The 23777-nt window shown below is 35.6% G+C and overlaps 1 protein-coding gene across 2 annotated transcripts in view; it reads left to right on the forward strand.

The window, feature by feature from the left end:
- OLFM3 (olfactomedin 3) overlaps positions 1–22122 on the forward strand; it is a 196488-nt gene extending 174366 nt beyond the window's left edge. For both annotated transcript variants that reach the window (XM_004263092.4, XM_004263091.3), the window contains exons 5-6: positions 18616–18722; positions 19818–22122. In XM_004263092.4, coding sequence (XP_004263140.1) covers positions 18616–18722; positions 19818–20495 — 785 coding nt within the window. In that variant the 3' untranslated portion in view covers positions 20496–22122. The remainder of the gene's footprint in view (positions 1–18615; positions 18723–19817) is intronic.
- Positions 22123–23777: the final 1655 nt, after the last annotated feature.

Below are 23777 nucleotides of genomic sequence, written 5' to 3' on the forward strand. Positions count from 1 at the left end.
AAATCCAGGCAGATTTCTTAAACCATGCCTCCAATTACTTTAAAATCCTTTACCTTTTTCTGGTTGATTCAGTGACTAAACATCTTTCTCTTCAAGGATCCATGGCTGCCTGCTTGTCAATTAGATCCCAAATTAAATATCACCTTCTTTGAAAGGTCTTCCCTACTCACCGGTCTAAAGAAGCTACAACCTATGGACCTATTTTGTCTCCCTGTTCACCTTATATCCCCAGTATCTAGCACAGTCCTGGTACATAATAACTTCTTAGTGAATGGTTGTTTAAAAAATAATTATTTTACATTTAAATCATAACTATTTATTTTACCCTCTACCATATTTCAGAGAAAAACCTACTGCTACAAAAAGAAAGCAAACTCATTTTTAGTTGAGATGTCAGAAGCCTTTAACCTCTGGTATAATTTCTGTCTTAATTCCTGGCCTAAACATTACAAGGCTTAGCAGTATCTCTTTGCCATATGGATACAATACTGGGTTAGAGCCAAATACCCCAGAAGCCAAGATACCCCAAGCCACCAATGCATTATCAGTATCTGGAAATGTTGATTCATGAGATTCATGGTGTGAATCCTAGTCCCAGAGATTGTTCTTATTCAGATTTGACTAACCAATCCAACTCAATTCATACTAAAGTTATGTTGACATAAACTGAATCCAGAGGATCATTTAAACCCATTTAAACCCAGAAAACAAATCAACATCTAAAATATGCATATGACTGAGGGAAATATGAGCTTTGTGTCTTCTTGCTTTGTCCAAACTATGCTTCAGCCTTCAGGCAATAGAGGCCACCTATGGCAAAGGGGCCAATTTTGATGATAAGGTAGGTTAAAAACCACAGTTTGAGGTTTAGTTTTACAGTTTGTCCCTCTAAAATGTTATATCAAACTTTGTAACTACAAAATCTCTATTCACTTTTAGTAACAGAACAACCTGACATCATCATAATTTCTTACTGATTGGGTTACCACTTGGTCATTTCCTCTGGGTATAAAGTTTTCTGGGGATGAACATTCCATTATGTTTATGTTTCATATTTGGACTATATTAATCTATATCCAGAACAAATTTAAACTGGCATCTGAGATTCTTTGTATTTTTTTTTCAAATGACCATGAAATATCATTCATCTTTAAAGGATATTTTTCAAGACATTTTAGACTAATTTTTCCTCTTATAGAAAGTAGTTATTCAACAGGAGCATATTTTTCCAAGGTCATAATCACTTACTATTTTGAAATAAAATGTACAACATTTCTACTGGAATCACATGATTAGTATCTTTTAGTACAGCTCCTCCAAATGTACTAACCAATGTTATCACTTATTAGCTTTTTTTAACATCTATATGAAGTAACTGATGAATGTTAAAATTCATAGTGTGGATTCTAATTTTTTTAAGATTAAAAGAACTAGAGAGATTGCATTATCAATTGTAAGACAGAGTTAGAAGTTTAAAGAACACAATTTCAAACTAGTGCTTGCAGTACTGAAACCAAATTAAAATGCAAAATATTCACAGCTTCCAATTCTGGAGACTTATTTACATCTTCAATTTCCACCTACTTCCTAAACCTGCAAGGAAGCATGACAAATAAAAATCTGGAAATGATCTGTCAATAGGCAGTATATAAATGTGATTTTTGCTTTTTAAATTTAATGTCTGATTTTAAGTTTTTACAACTATTTTAACTTTTTAAATTATAATTAAATATTGTATGTGCATGGCTAGAAAATTACATGCTTAAATAAAAAGGACTTGGAATAAAAAGCAACAGTCTCCTCCTCCAGCTCTGCTTTCCAGAGGCAATCACATTTAATTTTAGGGCTTCAGGTGGTTAAATTTACGGCTTCAGGTGGTTAATATGCTTTTTTCCACTTTTTTTTGGTTTATCAGTTTTGGACGTTGTTTATTGACTTTCTGCTCTGCAATGTGAGGATACAGATAGCCCAACCAAAGCCACTTTCTTTCTTGTTTCCTCATAATATGCTTTCATAACTATTCACTTATATTTAAATATTTATTATTTTTTCCTCAACTCTAGGAAAACTCTCTAAACACCATATTTTTAAATACAAAGACAGTTATACCCCCATCTTTCTATCATTTCTTCTTTCAATTTTTACTTTTCTCACAGTGTGAACTTTACCTATGCTTTTATGTTATCATGGTTGGAAACATTTTGTCTTTTCAATAATCACAGAACAGATGAAATGTCTGTTAAATATTCTGTAATTAGTTCACAGCCTGATTCTTCAAGTTAAACATGAGTGATTGCATTATTATCACAATGCTTATGTTGTTCTTTGGAAGCTAAGTGGTGGACTTCAATGTCTCTAAGTCAAATGTCACATCAGTGCTATTCAAATGAGACTGTTACTTGAGTTAAGTTCAAATGAATTCTCCTCTTATGTACTCCAATAACTGCCTTCACCATAACCAGTTTTTTCCTAGAAGGTCTCACACAGTATTTCTATAGATTAATTCCTCTTATTTCTGAGACCACCCTCCTAGACATTCTGTCCGTTCTGGACTAACTGTTCTCAAGGCCTTCTGCACAGCTGTCACTCTGAAACAAGAAATCATATTTTCCTGATTTTCCACTGTCTGTATATTTGCTTATTTTGCTGCAATATAACCTCAAGTAACTTCTTAAAAAAGAGTGCATTGTAGGTAAACTTTGAAGTTTGCAAGTCAGAATATATCCTTATTCTATCTGCCCCTGATTTTTCTTCCTAAATATAAAGGCACTGATTATTATCTTCAAGCATCCAGTATTGATGAAAAGCCAATGTCAGTCTAGTTCTTGTCTGCATGTGTCCAGGTCACACATTTTCTGTGAAAAGGTCCAATTTCTTCACTTCATTCAGTACCTTCTAAAATTTCACAGTAATTTTTTTAGGAGTAAATATTTTTTCATTTATTATGGTATAGGCTTTTATTCCAAATATTTAGGTTTTGTATCTGGGGAAATTCCATGAATAATTTCTTTGATAATTTTCTTTACTCTTTTTCTCCTCTCGTTCTAGAAAGATGCTTTTCAGATGTTGGAGCTTCTGGATCAATCCTATATGCATCCATATATTTTGTCTTATTTTCATTTTTATCTTTTTCTTTTAATTTGGGGGATAACTCTTTTTATCTTCCAACCTATTATTTTTAAAAATGAAATCATATCTTAAATTTCCAGTAGATCGTTTGTGTTTTTCTTTCACAGTATATAGTCTACAATATACAAATCTCTTCAAAGACACTACGATTTCTTCTGCTCTCTGAATTATCTCTCTTTTTATGGTGGTCTGGTTTTTCTGCACATTTATGTTGGTCATTCTTATTGTAAGCTTTTCAAAAACATATGCTAATCGTTGGTTAACCACTGATTTTTTAAAAGATTTGAACAATAAATCTGCTTGGAAATTCTGTATTTAGGTAGGAATGGACACTTCATTCCATGGTGAGTAGGAAAGGAAACAACCAATGTCAGAATGCAAGAATCTTTGTTCAGGAGCTCCAATGCTTTCATAAGTTGGCCTAAGTCTCATCAGGCAGTTAACACAGTTTTGTAGATTTTTTAAACTGCTTTCTGGGGTCCCACATCAAGGACGAATATGGTATCAATTGCTCTTAAGCAATTCTTTCAGTGGTGTTCTTGTTTTCCGGGTCCTATCTCACTTGCGACATCCTTTATATCTATGTTTCTGAATCCCTAACTTTTTAAACAATTTTTTGTTATAAAAGTTCCAGGGGTACAGCATTATAATTCAACATCTTTATATACTACAAAGTGATCATCACCACAAGTCTAGTTATCATCTATCACCAAACAGTTGACCCCCTTCACTTATTTGCCCCTACTGCAAACTCTTCCCCTCTGGGAGACACTATCTGATCTCTGTATCTATCATTTGTGTTATATTTGTGTTATTTTGTTTGTTCATTTGTTTCATTTTTTAGATTCCACATATGAGTGAAATCATAAGGTATTCATCATTCTCTGTCTGAATTTTTCACGTGGCATAATACCTTCAAGGTCCATCCACATTGTCATAAATGACAGAGTTTCTTTTTTTATGGCTATGTAGCATTCCACTGTGCATACTTCTTTATCCATTCATCCACTGATGGACAATTAGGTTGTTTCCATATAATGGATATTGTAAATAATACTGCAATGAACATAGGGGTGCATGTATCTTTTCAAATTAGTGTTTTCATGCTCTTTGGATAAATACCCAGATGTAGAATAGCTGAGTCATATGGTAATACTATTCTTATTTTTTTGAGAAATCACTATATTATTTTCCATAGTGAGTGCACCAATTTAGTCCCACCAACAATGTAAATATGTTCCCTTACCTTCATATTCTCTCCAACATCAGTTATTTCTTATCTTTTCAATAATAGTCATTCTAACAGGCATAAGTTTATATCTCACTGTGGCTTTGATTTGCATTTCCCTAATAATTAATGATGTTGAACATCTTTTCATATGCCTATCGGCCATCTGTATATTTTCTTTGGCAAATTGTCTATTCAGATCCTCTGCCCATTTTTAATCAGCTTGTTCTTTGTTGTTGAGCTGTATGAATTTTTATATGTTTTGGATATTTTTTATATGTTTTGGATATTAACTCCTTATCAGATAGATGATTTGCAAATATCTTCTCCCATTCAGCAGGTTGCCTTTTTGTTTTTTTGTTTTTTATTTTGTGGTACGCGGGCCTCTCACTGTTGTGGCCTCTCCTGTTGTGGAGCACAGGCTCCGGATGCGCAGGCTCAGTGGCCATGGCTCACAGGCCCAGCCGCTCCACGGCATGTGGGATCTTCCCGGACTGGGGCACGAACCCGTGTCCCCTACATTGGCAGGCGGACTCTCAACCACTGTGCCACCAGGGAAGCCCTGCCTTTTGGTTTTGATGATGGCTTCCATGCTGTGCAGAAGCTTTTTAGTTTGATGTAGTCTCATTAGCTTATTTTTGCTTTTGTTTCCCTTGCCTTTGGAGTCACAGTCACAAAAACACTGCTAAGACCAATAGCAATGAGGTTACCACCTACAGTTTTTCCTAGAAATTTAATGGTTTCAGGTCTTACATTTAAGTCTTTAAACCATTTTGAGTTCATTTTTGTGTATGATGTAAGAGAGTGGTCTAGTTTCATTTTTTTGCATATGGCTGGCCAGTTTTCCTAACACCATTTATTGAAGACTATTCTTTCTCCACTGTATGTTCTTTGCTCCTATGCTGTTAATTAATTTTTCATATATGTGTGAATTTATTTCTGGGCTCTCAACTCTGTTCCATTGATCTGTGTGCGTGTGTTTCATGACAATACCATAATGTTTTGATTATAACAGCTTTGTAGTATAGTTTAAAATCAGTGAGCGTGACACCTCCATCTTTATTCTTCTTTCTCAAAATTGTTTTGGCTATTGAGGATCTGTTTGGTTTTGTACACATTTTAGAATTATTTGTTCTAGTTCTATGAAATATGCCATTGGAGTTTTGATAGGGGTTTGCACTGAATCTGTAGATTGCTTTGGGTAGTATGGACATTTTAATAACTATACTAACTCTTCCAATCCTTGATCATGGAATATCTTTCAGTTATTTGTGTCTTCTTCAATTTCTTTCATCAGTGTCTTACAGTTTTCAGTGTGCAGCTTGTTCACCTCTTTGGTTAAATTCATTTCTAGGTATTTTATTCTTTCTAATGCAAATGTAAAAGGGATTTTTTTAAATTTCTTTTTTCTGATAGTTCTCTATTAGCATAAGGAAATGCCACAAATTTCTGCATATTGATTTTGTATCCTGCAACATTACTGAATTTATTTATCCATTCTAACAGTTTTTCTCTTTTTTTTTGGTGGAGTCTTTAGGGTTTACTCTATACAGTAGTGTGTCATCTGAAAACAGTGACAGTTTTACTTCTTTCTTTTTGATTTAGCTTTTATTTTTTCTTCCTAATTGCTGGGGCTAGGACTTCCAATACTATGTTGAATAGAAGTGGTAATAGTGGGCATCCTTGTCTTGTTCCTGATTTGAGAGGAAAAGCTTTCAGATTACCATTGAGTATGGTGTTAGCTGTGGGTTTGTCATATATGACCTTTATTATGTGGAGGTATGTTCCCTTTATAATCACTTTATTGAGAGTTTTTATCATAAACGGATGTTGGATTTTGTCAAAAGATTTTTCTTCATCTATTAAGATGATCATACAATTTTTATGCTTCATTTTGTTAATGTGATGTATCACATTAATTGATTTGTGGATGTTGATCCATCCTTGCATCCCTGAAATAAATCCTGCTTAATCATGGTGTATAATCCTCTTAATGTATTATTGGATTCAGTTTGCTAATATTGTGTTAGGGATTTTTACATCTATGTTCATCAAGGATATTGGCCTGTAATCTTTTTTGTGTTGTCCCTGTATGGCTTTGGTATCAGACATGTTGGCTTTGTAAAACATGTTTGGAAAATTTCTCTCCTCCTCAGTTTTTTGGAAGAGTTTGACAAGGATAGGTATTAAATCTTCTTTGAATGTTTTGTAGAATTTTCAAGTGAAGCTGTCTGGTTCTGGGCTTTTGTTTGTTGAGAGCTTTTTGATTACAGTTTCAACCTCCTTAGTAGTAATCTTTGATTCAGATTTTCTATTTCTTCATGACTCAGTCTTGAAAAACTTGTATGTTTCCAGGGATGTATCCATTTCCTCCAGGTTATCCAATTTGTTGGCATATAACTGTTTGTAGTAGTCTCTTACGATCCTCTATATTTCTATGGTATCAGTTGTAATTTCTCCTCTTTTATTTCTGATTTTATTTATTTGAGCCCTCTCTTTTTCTCCTGGTTAGTCTAGCTAAAGGTTTGCTGGTTCTGTCTTTTCAAATAACCGGCTCTTAGTTTCATTGATCTTTTATATTATTTTTTTAGACTCCATTTATTTCTACTTTGATCTTTATCATTTCCTTCATCCTACTAATCTTGGGCTTCATTTGTTCTTCTTTTTCTAGTTCCTTTAGGTGTCAAATCAGATTGCTTATTTGTGATTTTTCTTGTTTCTTGAGGTAGGCTTGATTGCTATGAACTTTCCCCTTAGAACCACTTTTGCTGCATCTCACAGATTTTGGTGTGTCATATTTCTATTCTCATTTGTCTCTAGGTATTTTCTGATTTCACCATTAATTTCCTCAATAACAAACTGGTTATTCAGAAGTATGCTGTTGTTACTTCATGATTATTTCCCCTTTTTATCTTCTGATTGATTTCTAGCTTCACACTATTGTGGTCAGAGAAGATGTTTCACGTGATTTCACTCTTCTTGAATTGATTGACACTTGTTTTGTGACCTAACATGTGATCTATCCTGGAGAATGTCCCACATTCACTTGAGAAGAAGGTGTAGTCTGATGCTTTTGAATAGAATGTTTGGATATTTCTATTAAACCTATCTGGTCTAATGTGTCATTTCAGTCCAACATTTCCTTATTGATTTTTGTGTCTGTAATGGATTTTTGTATCCATTACTGTAAATGGGGTTTAAAGTTCCCTCCTATTATTGTATTGCTTTCAATTTTTCCCTTTAAGCCCATTAATATTTGTTTTATATATCTAGGAGCTCCTCTGTTGGGTGGCTATACATTTATAAATGTTATATTTTTCTTGTTAGATTTACCGTTATCATTATGTATTGCCCTTCTTTGTCTTTTATTACAGTTTTTGGTTTAAAGTCTATTTTGTCTGTTATGAGTATGACTAATATGGCATTCTTTTCATTTCCATTTGTACAAAATATTTTTTCCATCCCTTCACCTTGTTTGTGTGTGTCCTTACTTCTGAAGTGAGCCTCTTGTAGACAGCATATAGATGGGTCTTGCTTATTTATCCTTTCAGCCACTCTATGTCTTTTGATTGGCAAATTTAGTATATTTACATTTAGAGTAATTAATGACAGGTGTGTACTTACTGCCATTTTGTACACTGTTTCTGGATTTTCTTGTGCTTCCTCTCTGTTCCTTTCTCTCTTTCTCTCTTTCCTTCTGCTTTGGCAATTATCTTTAGCGTTATGTTTAAATTCCTTTCTCATTTTCCTTTTTGTATTTACTGTTAAGTTTTTTCTTTGTGATTACCTTGTGGTTCTCATAAAAACATAGTATGTTAATAGCTGTCTTTTTTCAGGTGGCAGCAACTTAAATTTGAACATATTCCAAATCTTTATTTTTTCACACTCATGCTCCCTCATATTTTATACCTCTAATGACACATTTTACTCCTTTAACATCTGCTTATCTAAGAAATTCTTGATCTCTCCTTTAAATCTGGATGATAACCTTGTTGGTTAGAGAATTCTTGGTTGAAAGGTTTCCTTCCTTTTAGCATTTTGAATATGTAATGCCCTTCCCTTCTGGCCTGTACAGTTTCTGCTGAAAAATCTTCTCATAGACTTAAGGGATTTCCCTTGTATGCAACAAGTTGTTTTTCTCTTGCTGCTTTTAGAATTCTCTCTTATGCTTAACTTTTACCATTTTAATTATGTGTTTTGGTGTATCTTTGGGTTCATCTTATTTGGAACTCTCTGGGCTTCCTGGAACTGGATGCCTGTTCCATTTCTCAGATTAGGAAATTTTCAGCCACTCTTTCTTCAAATAATTTTTTGACCCTTTCTCTTGCTTCCTCTTCTGAGATGCCTATAATGGAAATGTTTTTCCACTTGATATTGTCCCAAAGGTCCCTTATACGCTTTTTAAAATGGTTTATTCATTTTGCTGCTTTGTCTGGGTGAGTTTCATTGTTTTGTCTTCCAGAACATTGATTCATTCTTATTCCTTAACTGGTTTGCTGTTGAACCCTTCTAGGTTATTTTTTTGTTTCAGTTGTAACTTCTGTTTGGTACTTTTCTTATGCTTCCTCTCTCTTTGATGAAGTTCTCACTGTGTTCATCTATTCTTCTCCCAAGTTCAGTAAGCATTTTTATGACTATTAATTTGAACATTTTATCAGGTAGATTGCTTACATTCATTTCATTTAGTTCTTTCCCTGAGACTTTGTCTTGTTCTATTAGAACATGTTCCTCTATCTCATTGTGCCCAAATCTCTGTATGTGTTTCTATGTATTAGGTAAATAAGCTATTTCTCCTAGTCTTGAAGGAGTGACCCTATTTAGCACATGTCCTCAGGGGTTCAGAGGCACAATCCTGCCTGGCCACCAGAGCTAGGCACTTCACTTGTGTCCCCTATTTGGGCTGCATACACCCCACTATCATTGTGGGTTTGACCTGCTATTGGACAGGGCTGCTCGTTGAAACAGCTGTGGCACCTGGCCATAGCTGCTTCTATGTACTGGTTGGTGGGGCTAGGACTTAGAACACCTATGGACCCAGCCACAGCTGCTGCAAGGCACAGGTTGGCAGGGATATTACTTGGTCAGCCATGAGGCCTAGCCAAGGCACAGGGGTGGGTGGGGGTTCCAGAGGGATGCATCCACTGGCACTAACAGGTTAGAGGAAGAATGGCAAAATGGCAACCACCAGCACGGGCATTAGCAAGGTAGCCTGAGGCTGCAAAATTGCTCCCAGCAGTGTCTCGGTCTCCAAGTAGTATCCCAACTGCTTTCTACCTCTCCAGAAGATGCTTAAAAATTAGGAAGTGGGTCCCCTTCACCTTTGGTTCACAAGCTTTTCACGGTGGTGCTTCTTTTTTCCCTCAGCAAGAGGCCCCATCTGCCTTATCTACCCATCTCAATGCTGTCCTTTTATCACTGGTTGTGGAGGCTCTGTGCATCCAGCTTTCAGGTCCCTAACCAAGGGAATTATTCCATATGTAGTTGTACATTTGCTGTATCCATGGGAGAAGGTGAGTTCAGGATCTCCCTACACTGCTATTTTGAACCCTCTTAGATCCGAAGTCCCTTTTTCTTTTTAAATTTATTATTTTTTATTCTTATTAGTCATCCATTTTATACACATCAGTGTATATATGTCAAGCCCAATCTCCCAAAATATCAAAACACCACCCCCACCCACCGCCACTTTCCCCCTTTACTGTCCATACATTTGTTCTCTACATCTGTGTCTCAATTTCTGTGCTGCAAACCGGTTCATCTGTACCATTTTTCTAGGTTCCAGATAAATGCGTTAATATACGATATTTGTTTTTCTCTTCCTGACTTACTTCACTCTGTATGACAGTCTCTAGATCCATCCATGTCTCTACAAATGACCCAGTTTCGTTCCTTTTTATGGCTGAGTAATATTCCATTATATATATATATATATATATATATATATATATATATATATATATATATATATATACCACACCTTCTTTATCCATTCGTCTGTCGATGGGCATTTAGGTTGCTTCCATGATCTGGCTATTCTAAATAGTGCTGCAATGAATACTGGGGTGCATGTGTCTTTTTGAATTACAGTTATCTCTGGGTATATGCCCAGTAGTGGGACTGCTGGGTCATATGATAATTCTATTTTTGGTTTTTTAAGGAACCTCCATACTGTTCTCCATAGTGGCTGTATCAATTTACATTCCCACAAACAATGCAAGAGGCTTCCCTTTTCTCCACACCCTCTCCAGCATTTGTTGTTTGTAGATTTTCTGATGATGCCCATTCTAACTGGTGTAAGGTCATACCTCATTGTAGTTTTGATTTGCACTTCTCTAATAATTAGTGATGTTGAGCAGCTTTTCATGTGCTTCTTGGCCATCTGTATATCTTCTTTAGAGAAATGTCTATTTAGGTCTTCCGCCCATTTTTGGATTGAGTTGTTAGTTTTTTTAATATTGAGCTGCATGAGCTGTTAACATATTTTGGAGATTAATCCTTTGTCCGTTGATTCGTTGGCAAATGTTTCCTCCCATTCTGAGGGGTGTCTTTTCATCTTCTTTATGGTTTCCTTCACTGTGTAAACGCTTTTAAGTTTCATTAGGTCCCATTTGTTTATTTTTGTTTTTATTGCCATTACTCTAGGAGGTGGATCCAAAAAGATCTTGCTGTGATTTATGTCAAAGAGTGTTTTTCCTATGTTTTCCTCTAAGAGCTTTATAGTGTCTGGTCTTACATTTAGGTCTCTAATCCATTTTGAGTTTATTTTTGAGTATGGTGTTAAGGAGTGTTCTAACTTCATTCTTTTGCATGTAGCTGTCCAGTTTTCCCAGCATCATTTATTGAAGAGACTGTCTTTTCTCCATTGTATATCCTTGCCTCCTTTGTCATAGATTAGTTGATCATAGGTGTGTGGGTTTATCGCTGGGCTTTCTATCTTGTTCCATTGATCTATATTTCTGATTTTGTGCCAGTACCATATTGTCTTGGTTACTGTAGCTTTGTAGTATAGTCTGAAGTTAGGGAGTCTGATTCCTCCAGCTCCGCTTTTCCCCCTCAACACTGCTTTGACTATTCGGTGTCTTTTGTGTCTCCATACAAATTTTAAGATTTTTCTTCTAGTTTTGTAAAAAAAAATGCCATTGGTAATTTGATAGGAATTGCACTGAATCTGTAGATTGCTTTGGGTAGTATAGTCATTTTCACAATATTGATTCTTCCAATCCAAGAACATGGTATATCTCTCCATTTGTTGGTATCATCATTAATTTCTTTCATCAGTGTCTTATAGTTTTCTGCATACAGGTCTTTTGTCTCCATAGGTAGGTTTATTCCTAGGTATTTTATTCTCTTTGTTGCAATGGTAAATGGGAGTGTTTCCGTAGTCTCTCTTTCAGATTTTTCATCATTAGTATACAGGAAAGCAAGAGATTTCAGTGCATTAATTTTGTACCCTGCAACTTTACCAAATTAACTGAGTAGCTCTAGCAGTTTTGTGGTGGCATCTTTAGGATTCTCTATGCATAGTATCATGTGATCTGCAAAGAGTGACAGTTTTACTTCTTCTTTTCCAATTTGTATTCCTTTTATTTCTTTTTCTTCTCTGATTGCCATGGCTAGGACTTCCAAATCTATGTTGAATAGTAAGGTGAGAGTGGACATCCTTGTCTTGTTCCTGATCTTAGTGGAAATGCTTTCAGTTTTTCACCAATGAGAATGATGTTTGCTGTGGGTTTGTCATACATGCCCTTTATTATGTTGAGGGAGGTTCTCTCTATGCCCACTTTCTGGAGAGCTTTTATCATAAATAGGTGTTGAATTTTGTAAAAAGCGTCTTCTGCACCTACTGACATGAGCATATGGTTTCTCTTCAATTTGTTAATATGGTGTATCACATTGATTGATTTGCGTACACTGAAGACTCCTTGCATCCCTGGGATACATCCCACTTTATCATGGTGTATGATCCTTTTAATGTGTTGTTCAATTCTGTTTGCATCTATATTCATAAGTGACATTGGTCTGTAATTTTTTTTGTAGTATCTTTGTCTAGTTTTGGTATCAGGGTGATGGTGGCCTCACAGAATGAGTTTGGGAGTGTTCCTTCCTCTGCAATTTTTTGGAAGAGTTTGAGAAGGATGGGTGTTAGCTCTTCTCTAAATGTTTGATAGAATTCACCTGTGAAGCCATTTGGTCCTGGACTTTTGTTCATTGGAAGATTTTTAATCACAGTTTCAATTTCATTACTTGTGTTTGGTCTGTTCATATTTTCTATTTCTTCCTGGTTCAGTCTTGGAAGGTTATACCTTTCTAAGAATTCATCCATTTCTTCCAGGTTGTCCATTTTATTGGCAAAGGGTTGCTTGTAGTAGTCTCTTAGGATGCTTTGTATTTCTGCAGTGTCTGTTGTAACTTCTTTTTCATTCCGAATTGTACTGATCTGAGTTCCCTCACTCTTTTTCTTGATGAGTTTGGCTAATGGTTTATCAATTTTGTTTGTGTTCTCAAAGAACCAGCTTTTAGTTTTATTGATCTTTGCTACTGCTTTCTTTGTTTCTATTTCATTTATTTCTGCTGTGATCTTTATGATTTCCTTCCTTCTGCTAATTTTGGGTTTTGTTTGTTCTTCTTTCTCTAGTTCCTTTAGGTGTAAGGTTAGATTGTTTATTTGAGATATTTCTTTTTTATTGAGGTAGGCTTGTATAGCTATAAACTTCCCTCTTAGAACTGCTTTTGCTGCCTCCCATAGGTTTTGGATCATCGTGTTTTCATTGTCATTTGTCTCTAGGCATTTTCTGATTTCCTCTTTGATTTCTTCAGTGATGTCTTGGTTATTTAGTAATGTGTTTTTTAGCCTCCATGTGTTTGTGCTTTTTACGTGTTTTTCCCTGTAATTCATTTCTAATCTCATAGCGTTGTGGTCAGAAAAGATGCTTCGTATGATTTCAATTTTCTTATATTTACTGAGGCTTGATTTGTGACCCAAGATATGATCTATCCTAGAGAATGTTCTGTGCGCAGTTGAGAAGAAAGTGTAATCTGCTGTTTTTGGATGGAGTGTCGTACAAATATCAATTAAATCTATCTGGTCTATTGTGTCATTTAAAGCTTCTGTTTCTTCATTAATTTTCTCTTTGGATGATCTGTCCGTTGGTGTAAGTGAGGTGTTAAAAGTCCCCCACTATTATTGTGTTACTGGCAATTTCCTCTTTTATAGCTGTTAGCAGTTGCCTTATGTATTGAGGTGCTCCTATGTTGGGTGCATACATATTTATAATTGCTATATCTTCTTCTTGGATTGATCCCTTGATCATTATGTAGTGTCCTTCCTTGTCTCTTGTAACATTCTTTATTTTAAAGTCTATTTTATCTGATATGAGTATTGCTACTCCAGCTTTCTTTTGATTCCCATTAGCATGGATTATCTTTTTTCCATGCCCTCACTTTCAGTCTGTATGTGTCCCTAGGTCTGAAGTGGGTCTCTTGTAGACAGCATATAGATGGGTCTTGTTTTTGTATCCATTCAGCAAGCCTGTGTCTTTTGGTTGGAGCATTTAATCCATTCATGCTTAAGGTAATTATCGATATGTATGTTCCTATGACCATTTTCTTAGTTTGGGGTTTGTTTTTGTAGATCCTTTTCTTCTCTTGTGTTTCCCACTTAGAGAAGTTCCTTTAGCATTTGTTGTAGAGCTGGTTTTTTGGTGTTGAATTCTCTTAGCTTTTGCTTGTCTGTAAAGCTTTTGATTTCTCCATTGAATCTGAATGAGTTCCTTGCTGGGTAGAGTAATCTTGATTGTAGGTTCTTCCCTTTCATCACTTTAAGTATATCATGCCACTCCCTTCTGGCTTGTAGAGTTTCTGCTGAGAAATCAGTTGTTAACCTTATGGGAGTTTCCTTGTATGTTATTTGTCATTTTACCCTTGCTGCTTTCAATAAATTTTTTTTTGTTTAATTTTTGCCAATTTGATTACTATGTGTCTTGGCATGTTTCTCCTTAGGTTTATCCTGTATGGGACTCTCTGTGTTTCCTGGACTTGGGTGGATATTTCCTTTCCCATGTTAGGGAAGTTTTCGAGTATAATCTCTTCAAATATTTTCTCTGGTCCTTTCTCTCTCTCTTCTCCTTCTGGTACCCTTATACTGCGAATGTTGTTGTGTTTAATTTTGTCCCAGATGTCTCTTAGGCTGTCTTCATTTCTTTTCCTTCTTTTTTTTCTATTCTGTTCTGCAGCAGTGAATTCCACCATTCTATCTGCCAGGTCACTTATCCGTTCTTCTGCCTCAGTTATTCTGCTACTGATTCCTTCTAGTGTAATTTTTATTTCAGTTATTGTATGGTTCATCTCTGTTTTTTTGTACTTTAATTCCTCTAAGTCTTTGTTAAACATTTCTTGCATCTTGTCGATCTTTGCCTCCATTCTTTTTCCAAGGTCCTGGATCATCTTCACTATCATTATCCTGAATTGTTTTTCTGGATGGTTGCCTATCTCCATTGCATTTAGTTGTTTTTCTTAGGTTTTATCTTGTTCCTTCATCTGGTACATAGCCCTCTGCCTTTTCACCTTGTCTATCTTTCCGTGAATGTGGTTTTTGTTCCACAGGCTACAGGACTGTAGTTCTTCTTGCTTCTGCTGTCTGCCCTCTGGTGGATAAGGCTATCTAAGAGGCTTGTGCAAGTTTCCTGATGGGAGGGACTGGTGGTGGGTAGAGCTGGCTGTTGCTCTGGTGGACAGAGCCCAGTAAAACTTTAATCCACTTGACTGCTGATGGGTGGGATTGGGTTCCCTCCCTGTTCGTTGTTTGGCCTGAGGCAACCCAACACTGGAGCCTACCAAGGCTCTTTGGTGGGGCTAATGGCAGACTCTGGGAGGGCTCATACCAAGGAGTACTTCCCAGAACTTCTGCTGCCAGTGTCCTTGTCCTCACTGTGTGCCAGAGCCACCCCCCACTTTTTCAGGAGACCCTCCAACACTAGCAGGTAGGTCTGGTTCAGTGTCCCCTGGGGTCACTGCTCCTTCCCCTGGGTCCCGATGTGCACATTACTTTGTGTGTGCCCTCCTAGAGTCTCTGTTTTCCCCAGTCCTGTTGTTCTGCAATCAAATCCCGCTGCCTTCTAATTCTGATTCTCTAGGAATGCCTCCTCCCATTGTGGGACCCCCAGGTTAGGAATCCTGACGTGGGGCTCACAACCTTCACTCTAGTGGGTGGACTTCTGTGGTATAAGTGTTCTCCAGTTTGTGAGTCACCCACCCAGCAGTTATGGGATTTGATTTTATTGTGAATATGCCCCTCCTACAGTCTCATTGTGGCTTCTCCTTTGTCTTTGGATGTGGGGTATCTTTTCTGGTGAGTTCCAGTGTCCTCCCGTCGATGACTGTTCAGCAGTTAGTTATGATTCTGGTGTTCTCGCAAGAGGGAGTGAAGTCACATCCTTCTACTCCACCATCTTCGAAGACGATTTTAATAAAAATGATCTAGGACAACTTTAAGCAGCCTAGTATATCAGGAACCCTTGCAACTGCTACAGGCTTCTTTCCTCCACACTGTTTCCAGACAAGGCTGTGTGCCCTCTAAGGAGCTGCTTCCATATATAGTCCTCAACTATATTATGTTAAAAGACAAAGGTTCCTCCCATTAGGTTAAAAAATCCAACTATAAAATCCACCTATGCTCCACTTATAGAAAACATATCTCCCAAGGCTCCAGGAAAGATTCATAATATATATGGTAAATCCTTTTATCAGTTTTCCTACCACGTGTGTGTCACGGCGAGGTGTCCCTTACTTCTCTTCAAGGCAGAGCAGCTCCATCCTCAGCTCTTATCTCCTATGCTTAGACACTAGTGCATTTTATTTCATCCTACACCTTTAATTACCACTCTCCATCACTTTCTGCCTTCCAGAAATTTGTTAAAAATTTCTTCTCTGGGCTTCCCTTGTGGTGCAATGGGGTTTCCCTGGTGGTGCAGTGGTTAAGAATCAACCTGCCAATGCAGGGGACACAGATTCGAGCCCTGGTCCAGGAAGATCCCACATGTCGCAGAGCAACTAAGCCCGTGCGCCGCAACTACTGAGCCAGCACTCTAGAGCCTGCGTGCCACAACTACTGAGCCTGAGTGCTACAACTACTGAAGCCCGCACGCCTAGAGCCCATGCTCCGCAATGAGGAGCCACCACAATGAGAAGCCTGCATGCCACAACAAAAATAGCCCCCACTCACTGCAACTAAAGAAAGCCTGCACACAGCAACGAGGACCCAATGCAGCCAAAAATAAATAAATAAATAAATAAATTTATTAAAAACGAAAAGTTTATTCTCCACTCATGGCTCTGTACCATTCTCTTTGCTTTGGGTTTTTTCCCCCATGTTTTACTCTTTTACTATCATTTTAATGAGATTTTGCAAAATAAAGGAGATAAAAGCACCATCATCTTAGCCAGTTACATTTCATATTTTATCTATTTTTGCTATTTGTATTCTGTTCAACAAAAGTATTTATTTTTCATGCATAAGGAAGAAGTCACATATTTTATTTGTGGTGTTTTTTAGGGGGAGCAATGTCTTTCTATTTATTTCCATATACTTATAGTTTAAATTTTCATGCACTTACCATTGTGAATTTAGAAATATTTATGTAGGTCATCATTAAAGATCATATTACTTTCACTTATTTAGTGCATTCAGAGAATATACGCAACTTATATTCTTTCAGGATACATTTACTTTTTTCTAGTTCAAACTGATACTATTTTATTCACATATTGTTCATGTGTTTATACCAAGTTGAGCTAATATATTCTAAATAGGTTTAACTGAAGATCTTGCTATTCAATATAGATAATGCCACAAAGACTTCTGATTTGCTCAGTTTAACAGGTCTTAGGAAGTTATAAAGTAATTCCTTTATATAAAATATATAAAGATGCTATCACATCTAGTTTCTTCAAAAAAGAAGAAAAAAATATATTCGGTTTAGGTTTCATGAAAAGCTGGAGATTACTAAATGTGTAGTTATCACTGAAGCAATAGCACAAAATATAATGTTATCGTTCATCATCTTTCTAACTGCATGGCTTAGTATTCTGCCCGTTACAAATTATTCTTATGAGGAACACACATAGAGAAAAATGAGGCAAGATAAGCCCTAAGTTACAATTAGTTTTGTCCTTTATTTGCTTTGGGGATCTGTTCTTTCCCTTCCAAACATACAGGAACTGACAGGCACTAAGTAGAAATTTATCAGTCCTAAGGATAGGCAGAGGAGGATCTAAGAAACATGGGCCATATGGAACAATTTTTTTAAAGTAAAAAAAGAACACAAAGAAAAGAGGAGTATAAATGGATAGGAAAATTTCTTTGTTTAGACCAAAAGTCAACATTTACAGGCAGTCATATTGCCTTTCACAATGTGTACGATAAATCACTTTTAAATTATTCTGTTGTAAAAATCTCACAAAATGCCTGGGTTTCTTTTTGGTTTAGACTTTGGCATTTATGAAGTCCAAGCTTTTCCTAAGATTTTATTCATAGATAGAGTGATAAAAATATAATTTTTCAAGAAAGTCACTAGTTTTTTATCATGTATTACATTAATTGATACTCTACATCTTTCACTGCATGGGACTACAGGGTATGAGGGCTTGAGTTTTGTGGGGGGTTTTCCCTGTATCTTTAGGGCTGCTCTATCAGGCTTGCACAAGGCATTTACCTTTCAAAACTCTACGTCTTTCAGGTAGATTGTGATTACATTTTTTTTATTATATTCTATAAATATAACTTTCACAGGAGCTGCTCATTTACCAATACAAACTGAAAATCGACTTAACAAGAGTTCTTTCTGGCTTGCATAAGTAGTCCAAAGTCTCAAAGCATGAGCAGAGAGGGTCAGGTGAGGGGAAGCTGATGATCAGGTAAACAGCATCATAGAAAATTTAATTTTGCTGACTTCTTTACTTAGAAGCAGCAGCTGGACTGGTATAATGATAATGACGTTCCTCATTTATCTCTTTCCAGATTGTATAAATAATTTCCCATTTTAAAATTCCACACTTTAGATTTAGAGCACTGAAAAAGCAACTACTCATGTTTCAAATTATAGTTAAATGCATAGCATCCCACATGAATGATCATTTATTCAGAATGTGGTATTAATTCTATTTGCTTTGTTTTAGGATTCCTTTCTTTGCTCTTGGTATAAGTATGTGTGTTGGAATTATTGCCATGTTCACCCAACATGTTCATGTTACTCTAATTTCAGCATGTGGCAAACTGATGAAAATCACAGGCCCAGTTACAGTCAAGACATCTGGAACCCGATTTGGCGCTTGGATGACAGATCCCTTAGCATCTGAAAAAAATAACAGAGTATGTTGCTTCCTCAAATGCCTTTGCTTAGAATTATGTTTTATTTAAGCTTTACGCCTACTAGACTATCCATTATTTTTCAGGGATATTAGTTTCAACTTGAAAAGTGTTACACTGTTTGCAAATATTTTCAGTTTGATAATATTAACATATCTACAGATACATGGCAAACTTATTTTAGTAAAATGTTCTATCCTATAATTCATCAGTATAGTGAGTCTAATTTTTTATTGGTTATTACTGTTTTATTCTTGAAAAGGGCTAGTTACAACTATACAAATTTTTCTGTACATTCCTTCTAGAATTTGCTCCTTAGTGTGAAAAAAAAACTAAATAAGTAAAAAAGCTCAAGAGCTACCCAATTCACTAAACAAGCTAAAATATACCTAGAATCTAGGGGTAATTTTAAAGAAAACAGCATAGAGGGTATTTGGCAATGCCTCTATTACGAAAATCAATATACTAGAGACTTACCATAGCTCCATCTATGTTCTATTACAGAACTCAGTACACATTAGGATTTTCAAGGGTTACATCCAAGCAAGTTTAGTAGCTAAGTTAGTAAAATTATTTCATTAAAAGGTGGTTGTACCTATAAGCTGATCCAATGAACAAGTATTACTAGAAGGTTGTTATCCATAAAGGAAAAATAAGTTGAATGCTCAAAATTAAGCCATATATTTTTCAGAGCAAGGGATGGAATAAATAAATTTTCTGAACGTGATATTTTTTGCAGTTATTACTAATCAAATTGATCAGGTAAATGAAAAAAGTGATGTGATTTGCATTGATATATGTTTGATTCACTCAGTGATATGCACTGAATGGTAAAAAATTTTTAAAACAACAAAAAAAGAAAGGACAAAAAGCAAATCAACTTCAAGGCAGTACATTTAGTTGTTTCCTTTCCACACAGACCATGTCACTATCTTTGCCAAAGCCTGCAGTACTATCAAACTGCAACAGATAAGTGGTAAGAGAATCTTCCAGAGCCTGAGAATGACGATATTAATATGTGCTGATTCTCACTGTCTTTATTTTGGAATTCTCAAAAAAGTACAGAATTTAATTACTCCATTTTTTCCTTCTTCCCAGGTTTGGTACATGGACAGTTATACTAACAATAAAATTGTCCGTGAGTACAAATCAATTGCAGACTTTGTCAGCGGGGCCGAATCAAGGACATACAACCTCCCGTTCAAATGGGCAGGAACTAACCATGTTGTCTACAATGGCTCACTCTATTTTAACAAGTATCAGAGTAACATCATCATCAAATACAGCTTTGATATGGGGAGAGTGCTTGCCCAAAGAAGCCTGGAGTATGCTGGTTTTCACAACGTTTACCCTTACACATGGGGTGGGTTCTCTGACATCGACCTAATGGCTGATGAAATCGGGCTGTGGGCTGTGTATGCAACTAATCAGAATGCAGGCAATATTGTCATCAGCCAACTTAACAAAGATACCTTGGAGGTAATGAAGAGCTGGAGCACTGGCTATCCCAAGAGAAGTGCGGGGGAATCCTTCATGATCTGTGGGACACTGTATGTCACCAACTCCCACTTAACTGGAGCCAAGGTGTATTATTCCTATTCCACCAAAACCTCCACATATGAGTACACGGACATTCCCTTTCATAACCAATACTTTCACATATCCATGCTTGACTACAATGCAAGAGATAGAGCTCTTTATGCCTGGAACAATGGTCACCAGGTCCTATTCAATGTCACCCTTTTCCACATCATTAAGACTGAGGATGACACATAAGCAAATGCAATTTGTGTTCATTGATCTAACAGTGTCATCTGTGATAAACTCTATAGGACCCCTTCTGGTTTTTCTTTATAATAACTTTCATCATTTCTCCAAAGCATTTTTTGTTATAAAGTTGGTGTTTCAAAAAACATCTGAGCCTGTATAAACTAACCTGTTGGAAACACATCTTAACTCCTAAATTTACAAGGCCTATCATGTCCTTGTCATGAAAAGCACTAAAATGAGCTTAAGTGGCTAAAGTCATAGTTTTACAAAAGATTAATCATCTGCCTTATGTTAGAGTCAGAGATTAATGGTGGCTTAAATGCATGAAATGTCTTTTTTTTTTTAACTCTGTCATTTTTTTACTGTCTTTTGCTCCACATCAGAAAATATTTTGGTAGGAATTAGGAAAAAAGAAAAGCACTTCCCCCCCATTTATTTCTAAAAATGATTTAAGGATCTTATTTATATGAGAAAATATTATTAATCATTTTGCTGTTATACAGTTCTCTGATGCGGTGCTGTACAGTCATTTTTAAATCTCTTGCTAACATTTTATTGGCAATAGGTATTTCTACCATTGTAACCACCATTGTGCAACTGTATCTCTTCACTTCTGTGAAAGTAAGTAATATTTTTTATAAAATACACTGAAGTTTAATCTCAGTAATCATTATGGGTCACTATTCAAGAGTGGTCAAAAAGGAAGTATCTTCTCAGCTTACCCCTTTACATAAGCATTATAAACTAAAAAGAAAATCAAACCAGATTCCTTACAATAGAGTCTTTATTTTACCCCAAGTTTACAGGACCACTGACATGGAATCCTAAAATTGATTCAGTAAGGATGAGTTATTCTGATCACTCCACTGAAAGCAACCCATATAGTTGCTTGCAAAGATGCAGTTGAGTCACAACTGACTTTAGTTGACTCTACTCATTTATTACACAAATTCTGTTCTTTATAATATATTAATGTTTTAACTTAAATTTTACACACAACTGGCAATAATGTAATTTCTTGTGTCAGGACTCTAAAAGTACAGGAAGCACATGTGAAAACTCTTAAAAATAAAATTTCTGTAATGTCATCTAGACTTATAAATTCTGGAGAGCTACTGGCAAGATCGTGCAAAAGAAAATTGTGGGAAAACTTGGGAGTTGTCTGTGTGGTTTATTGTATAAATAACCAATTTAGAAAACAAGATGGGACAGCAACCCCCTGTTACCCTGATTCATTGTGTGCAGAAATACTGTAACCAAAAAATAAAGCTTTAATAATATTTTATGTTAATAACACCAAAAACATACAATCAATATATATAAAACATATCACTGAGTTTGGAGGTACTTTCCACATACTTACCTAAGGCAGTTTTATGGAAACTAGTGTGGGTTGGTTTTACAATTTAAAAAGCATATTCTATAATAAATAATATATAACTTAAACTGTTGTGAATGTTTAGTTTCACACATACGCAATATCATCATTTCCTTTGTAAAGTAAGGATATAATAAATCAGATAAGGCATTGTATAAAGAAATAATACTTAAGAGTAATTCATTTCAAATGTCACAAGTAAAACATCATTCTCAAATATCTCACTGTCAAAACTGTAGTGAAAAACTCAATCTCAAAATTGTTAAAATTTAACAAAGATTTCTTTTTTTGCCTACAAAAAGTTATTAGCATGATTTAATGACCACTCTGGGTTCTTCTGCAATGCTGTCTTCTCTTTTAAACATTTATATATGTTCTCCTCTGTTTCTGAAAGTTAGAAAATTTATGGGACTCGTCATTGTACACACACCACAAAAATAATCAGTCAATACTTTGTACATCAAGAGTTTGTATGAAGAAAGAAAGTCAATTTCAGAAATGAATGAGTTTTTAGTATATGGCCTCTAGCAGATATCTGGGTCTTCATTACTTTTTAAAAAAATAATGTAACATGATATCACGTAAATTCAAAACCTCAATGATCACAGCTTTTTTGTGAGATGTACGGCTTGTAAAGCACTTTATTGTTTTCTATGTAAGGGTTCATCACCACATCCAGGTTACAGTGTATGTGCTGCTAGAGCAGGCACAGATTTTATTATTGTCACTAGAAGTGGGGTTGACATGGGTTTAAAAATGTAATTTGCATTAAACACTTAGTTTAAAAGCATTTTTCTTAATAAATTATTATCAGTTTGTGCCTGAAATAAATAAGAACTTACTCTAATCACTGCTTTTTTTAAAATCTCCAACAAATAAAATAAATTTCATGAGGGAAATAATGACTATTTTAAAATTATACACATAATCCAATCCATAAAGAAATCCAAGCTCAGAAAGTTTTAATTCTAAGTGAACTGTGTAACTGGAATTTTCTGAATTAACCATATCATTAACAAACTTCCATGTCATTTAAATAATAATAGGGGGCTTCTCTGGCGGCCCAGTGGTTGAGAGTCCGCCTGCCGATGCAGGGGACACGGGTTCGTGCCCCGGTCCGGGAGGATCCCTCATGCCGCGGAGCGGCTGGGCCCGTGAGCCATGGCCGCTGAGCCTGCACGTCCGGAGCCTGTGCTCCACAACGGGAGAGGCCCCAACAGTGAGAGGCCCGTGTACCGCAAAAAATAATAATAATAATAATAATATGATCATGGTCTGATTATGTTTGTGTGACATTTGTATTTGTGGCACTTGAATCATAATATTTATTACTTGCACCTGCACTTACATCTATGAGTTCACAAAATGACAGTGTTAGTGCATTACCAATATGTAGAGATTAAAAAAGAAAATAATGACAAGTGCCTATATGCCACATTCCATATAGTGATAAGGTTGTGATAAGATTTACCATGAACTCAGAATCTCTGGTTCCTATCATCATACTCATAGAGTCATTTCATCGTTATAATCTATAGTATTCTCTGATGACATCTTTTCTTCATAAAATTGATTCTTAGTCCTAACAAGAAAATGGCGTTTACATCTGAAAATTACTACCAAAATTAAAATTACAAATTTTTCAAACAGAATTATTTTAAAAGTATAAATATAAAATTGTACTTATGTTCATCAACAAATGAAACCAGTTATTTTTCTACTAAGGTAAATTATATATACATATAATTATACATATTATAATCCATAATATGTATAATTATACATATTTTTTATATATATATATATATATATACACACACACACACACACACACATATAATAATCCCTTAGCTTTATTCTCCTTAAGATTTTTTTAAAACCCTATCTGAGCACTCAGGATTACCAAATTG

The sequence above is a fragment of the Orcinus orca genome, chromosome 1, assembly GCF_937001465.1.
Source record: "Orcinus orca chromosome 1, mOrcOrc1.1, whole genome shotgun sequence".
In the NCBI taxonomy this organism is placed as follows: Eukaryota; Metazoa; Chordata; class Mammalia; order Artiodactyla; family Delphinidae; genus Orcinus; species Orcinus orca.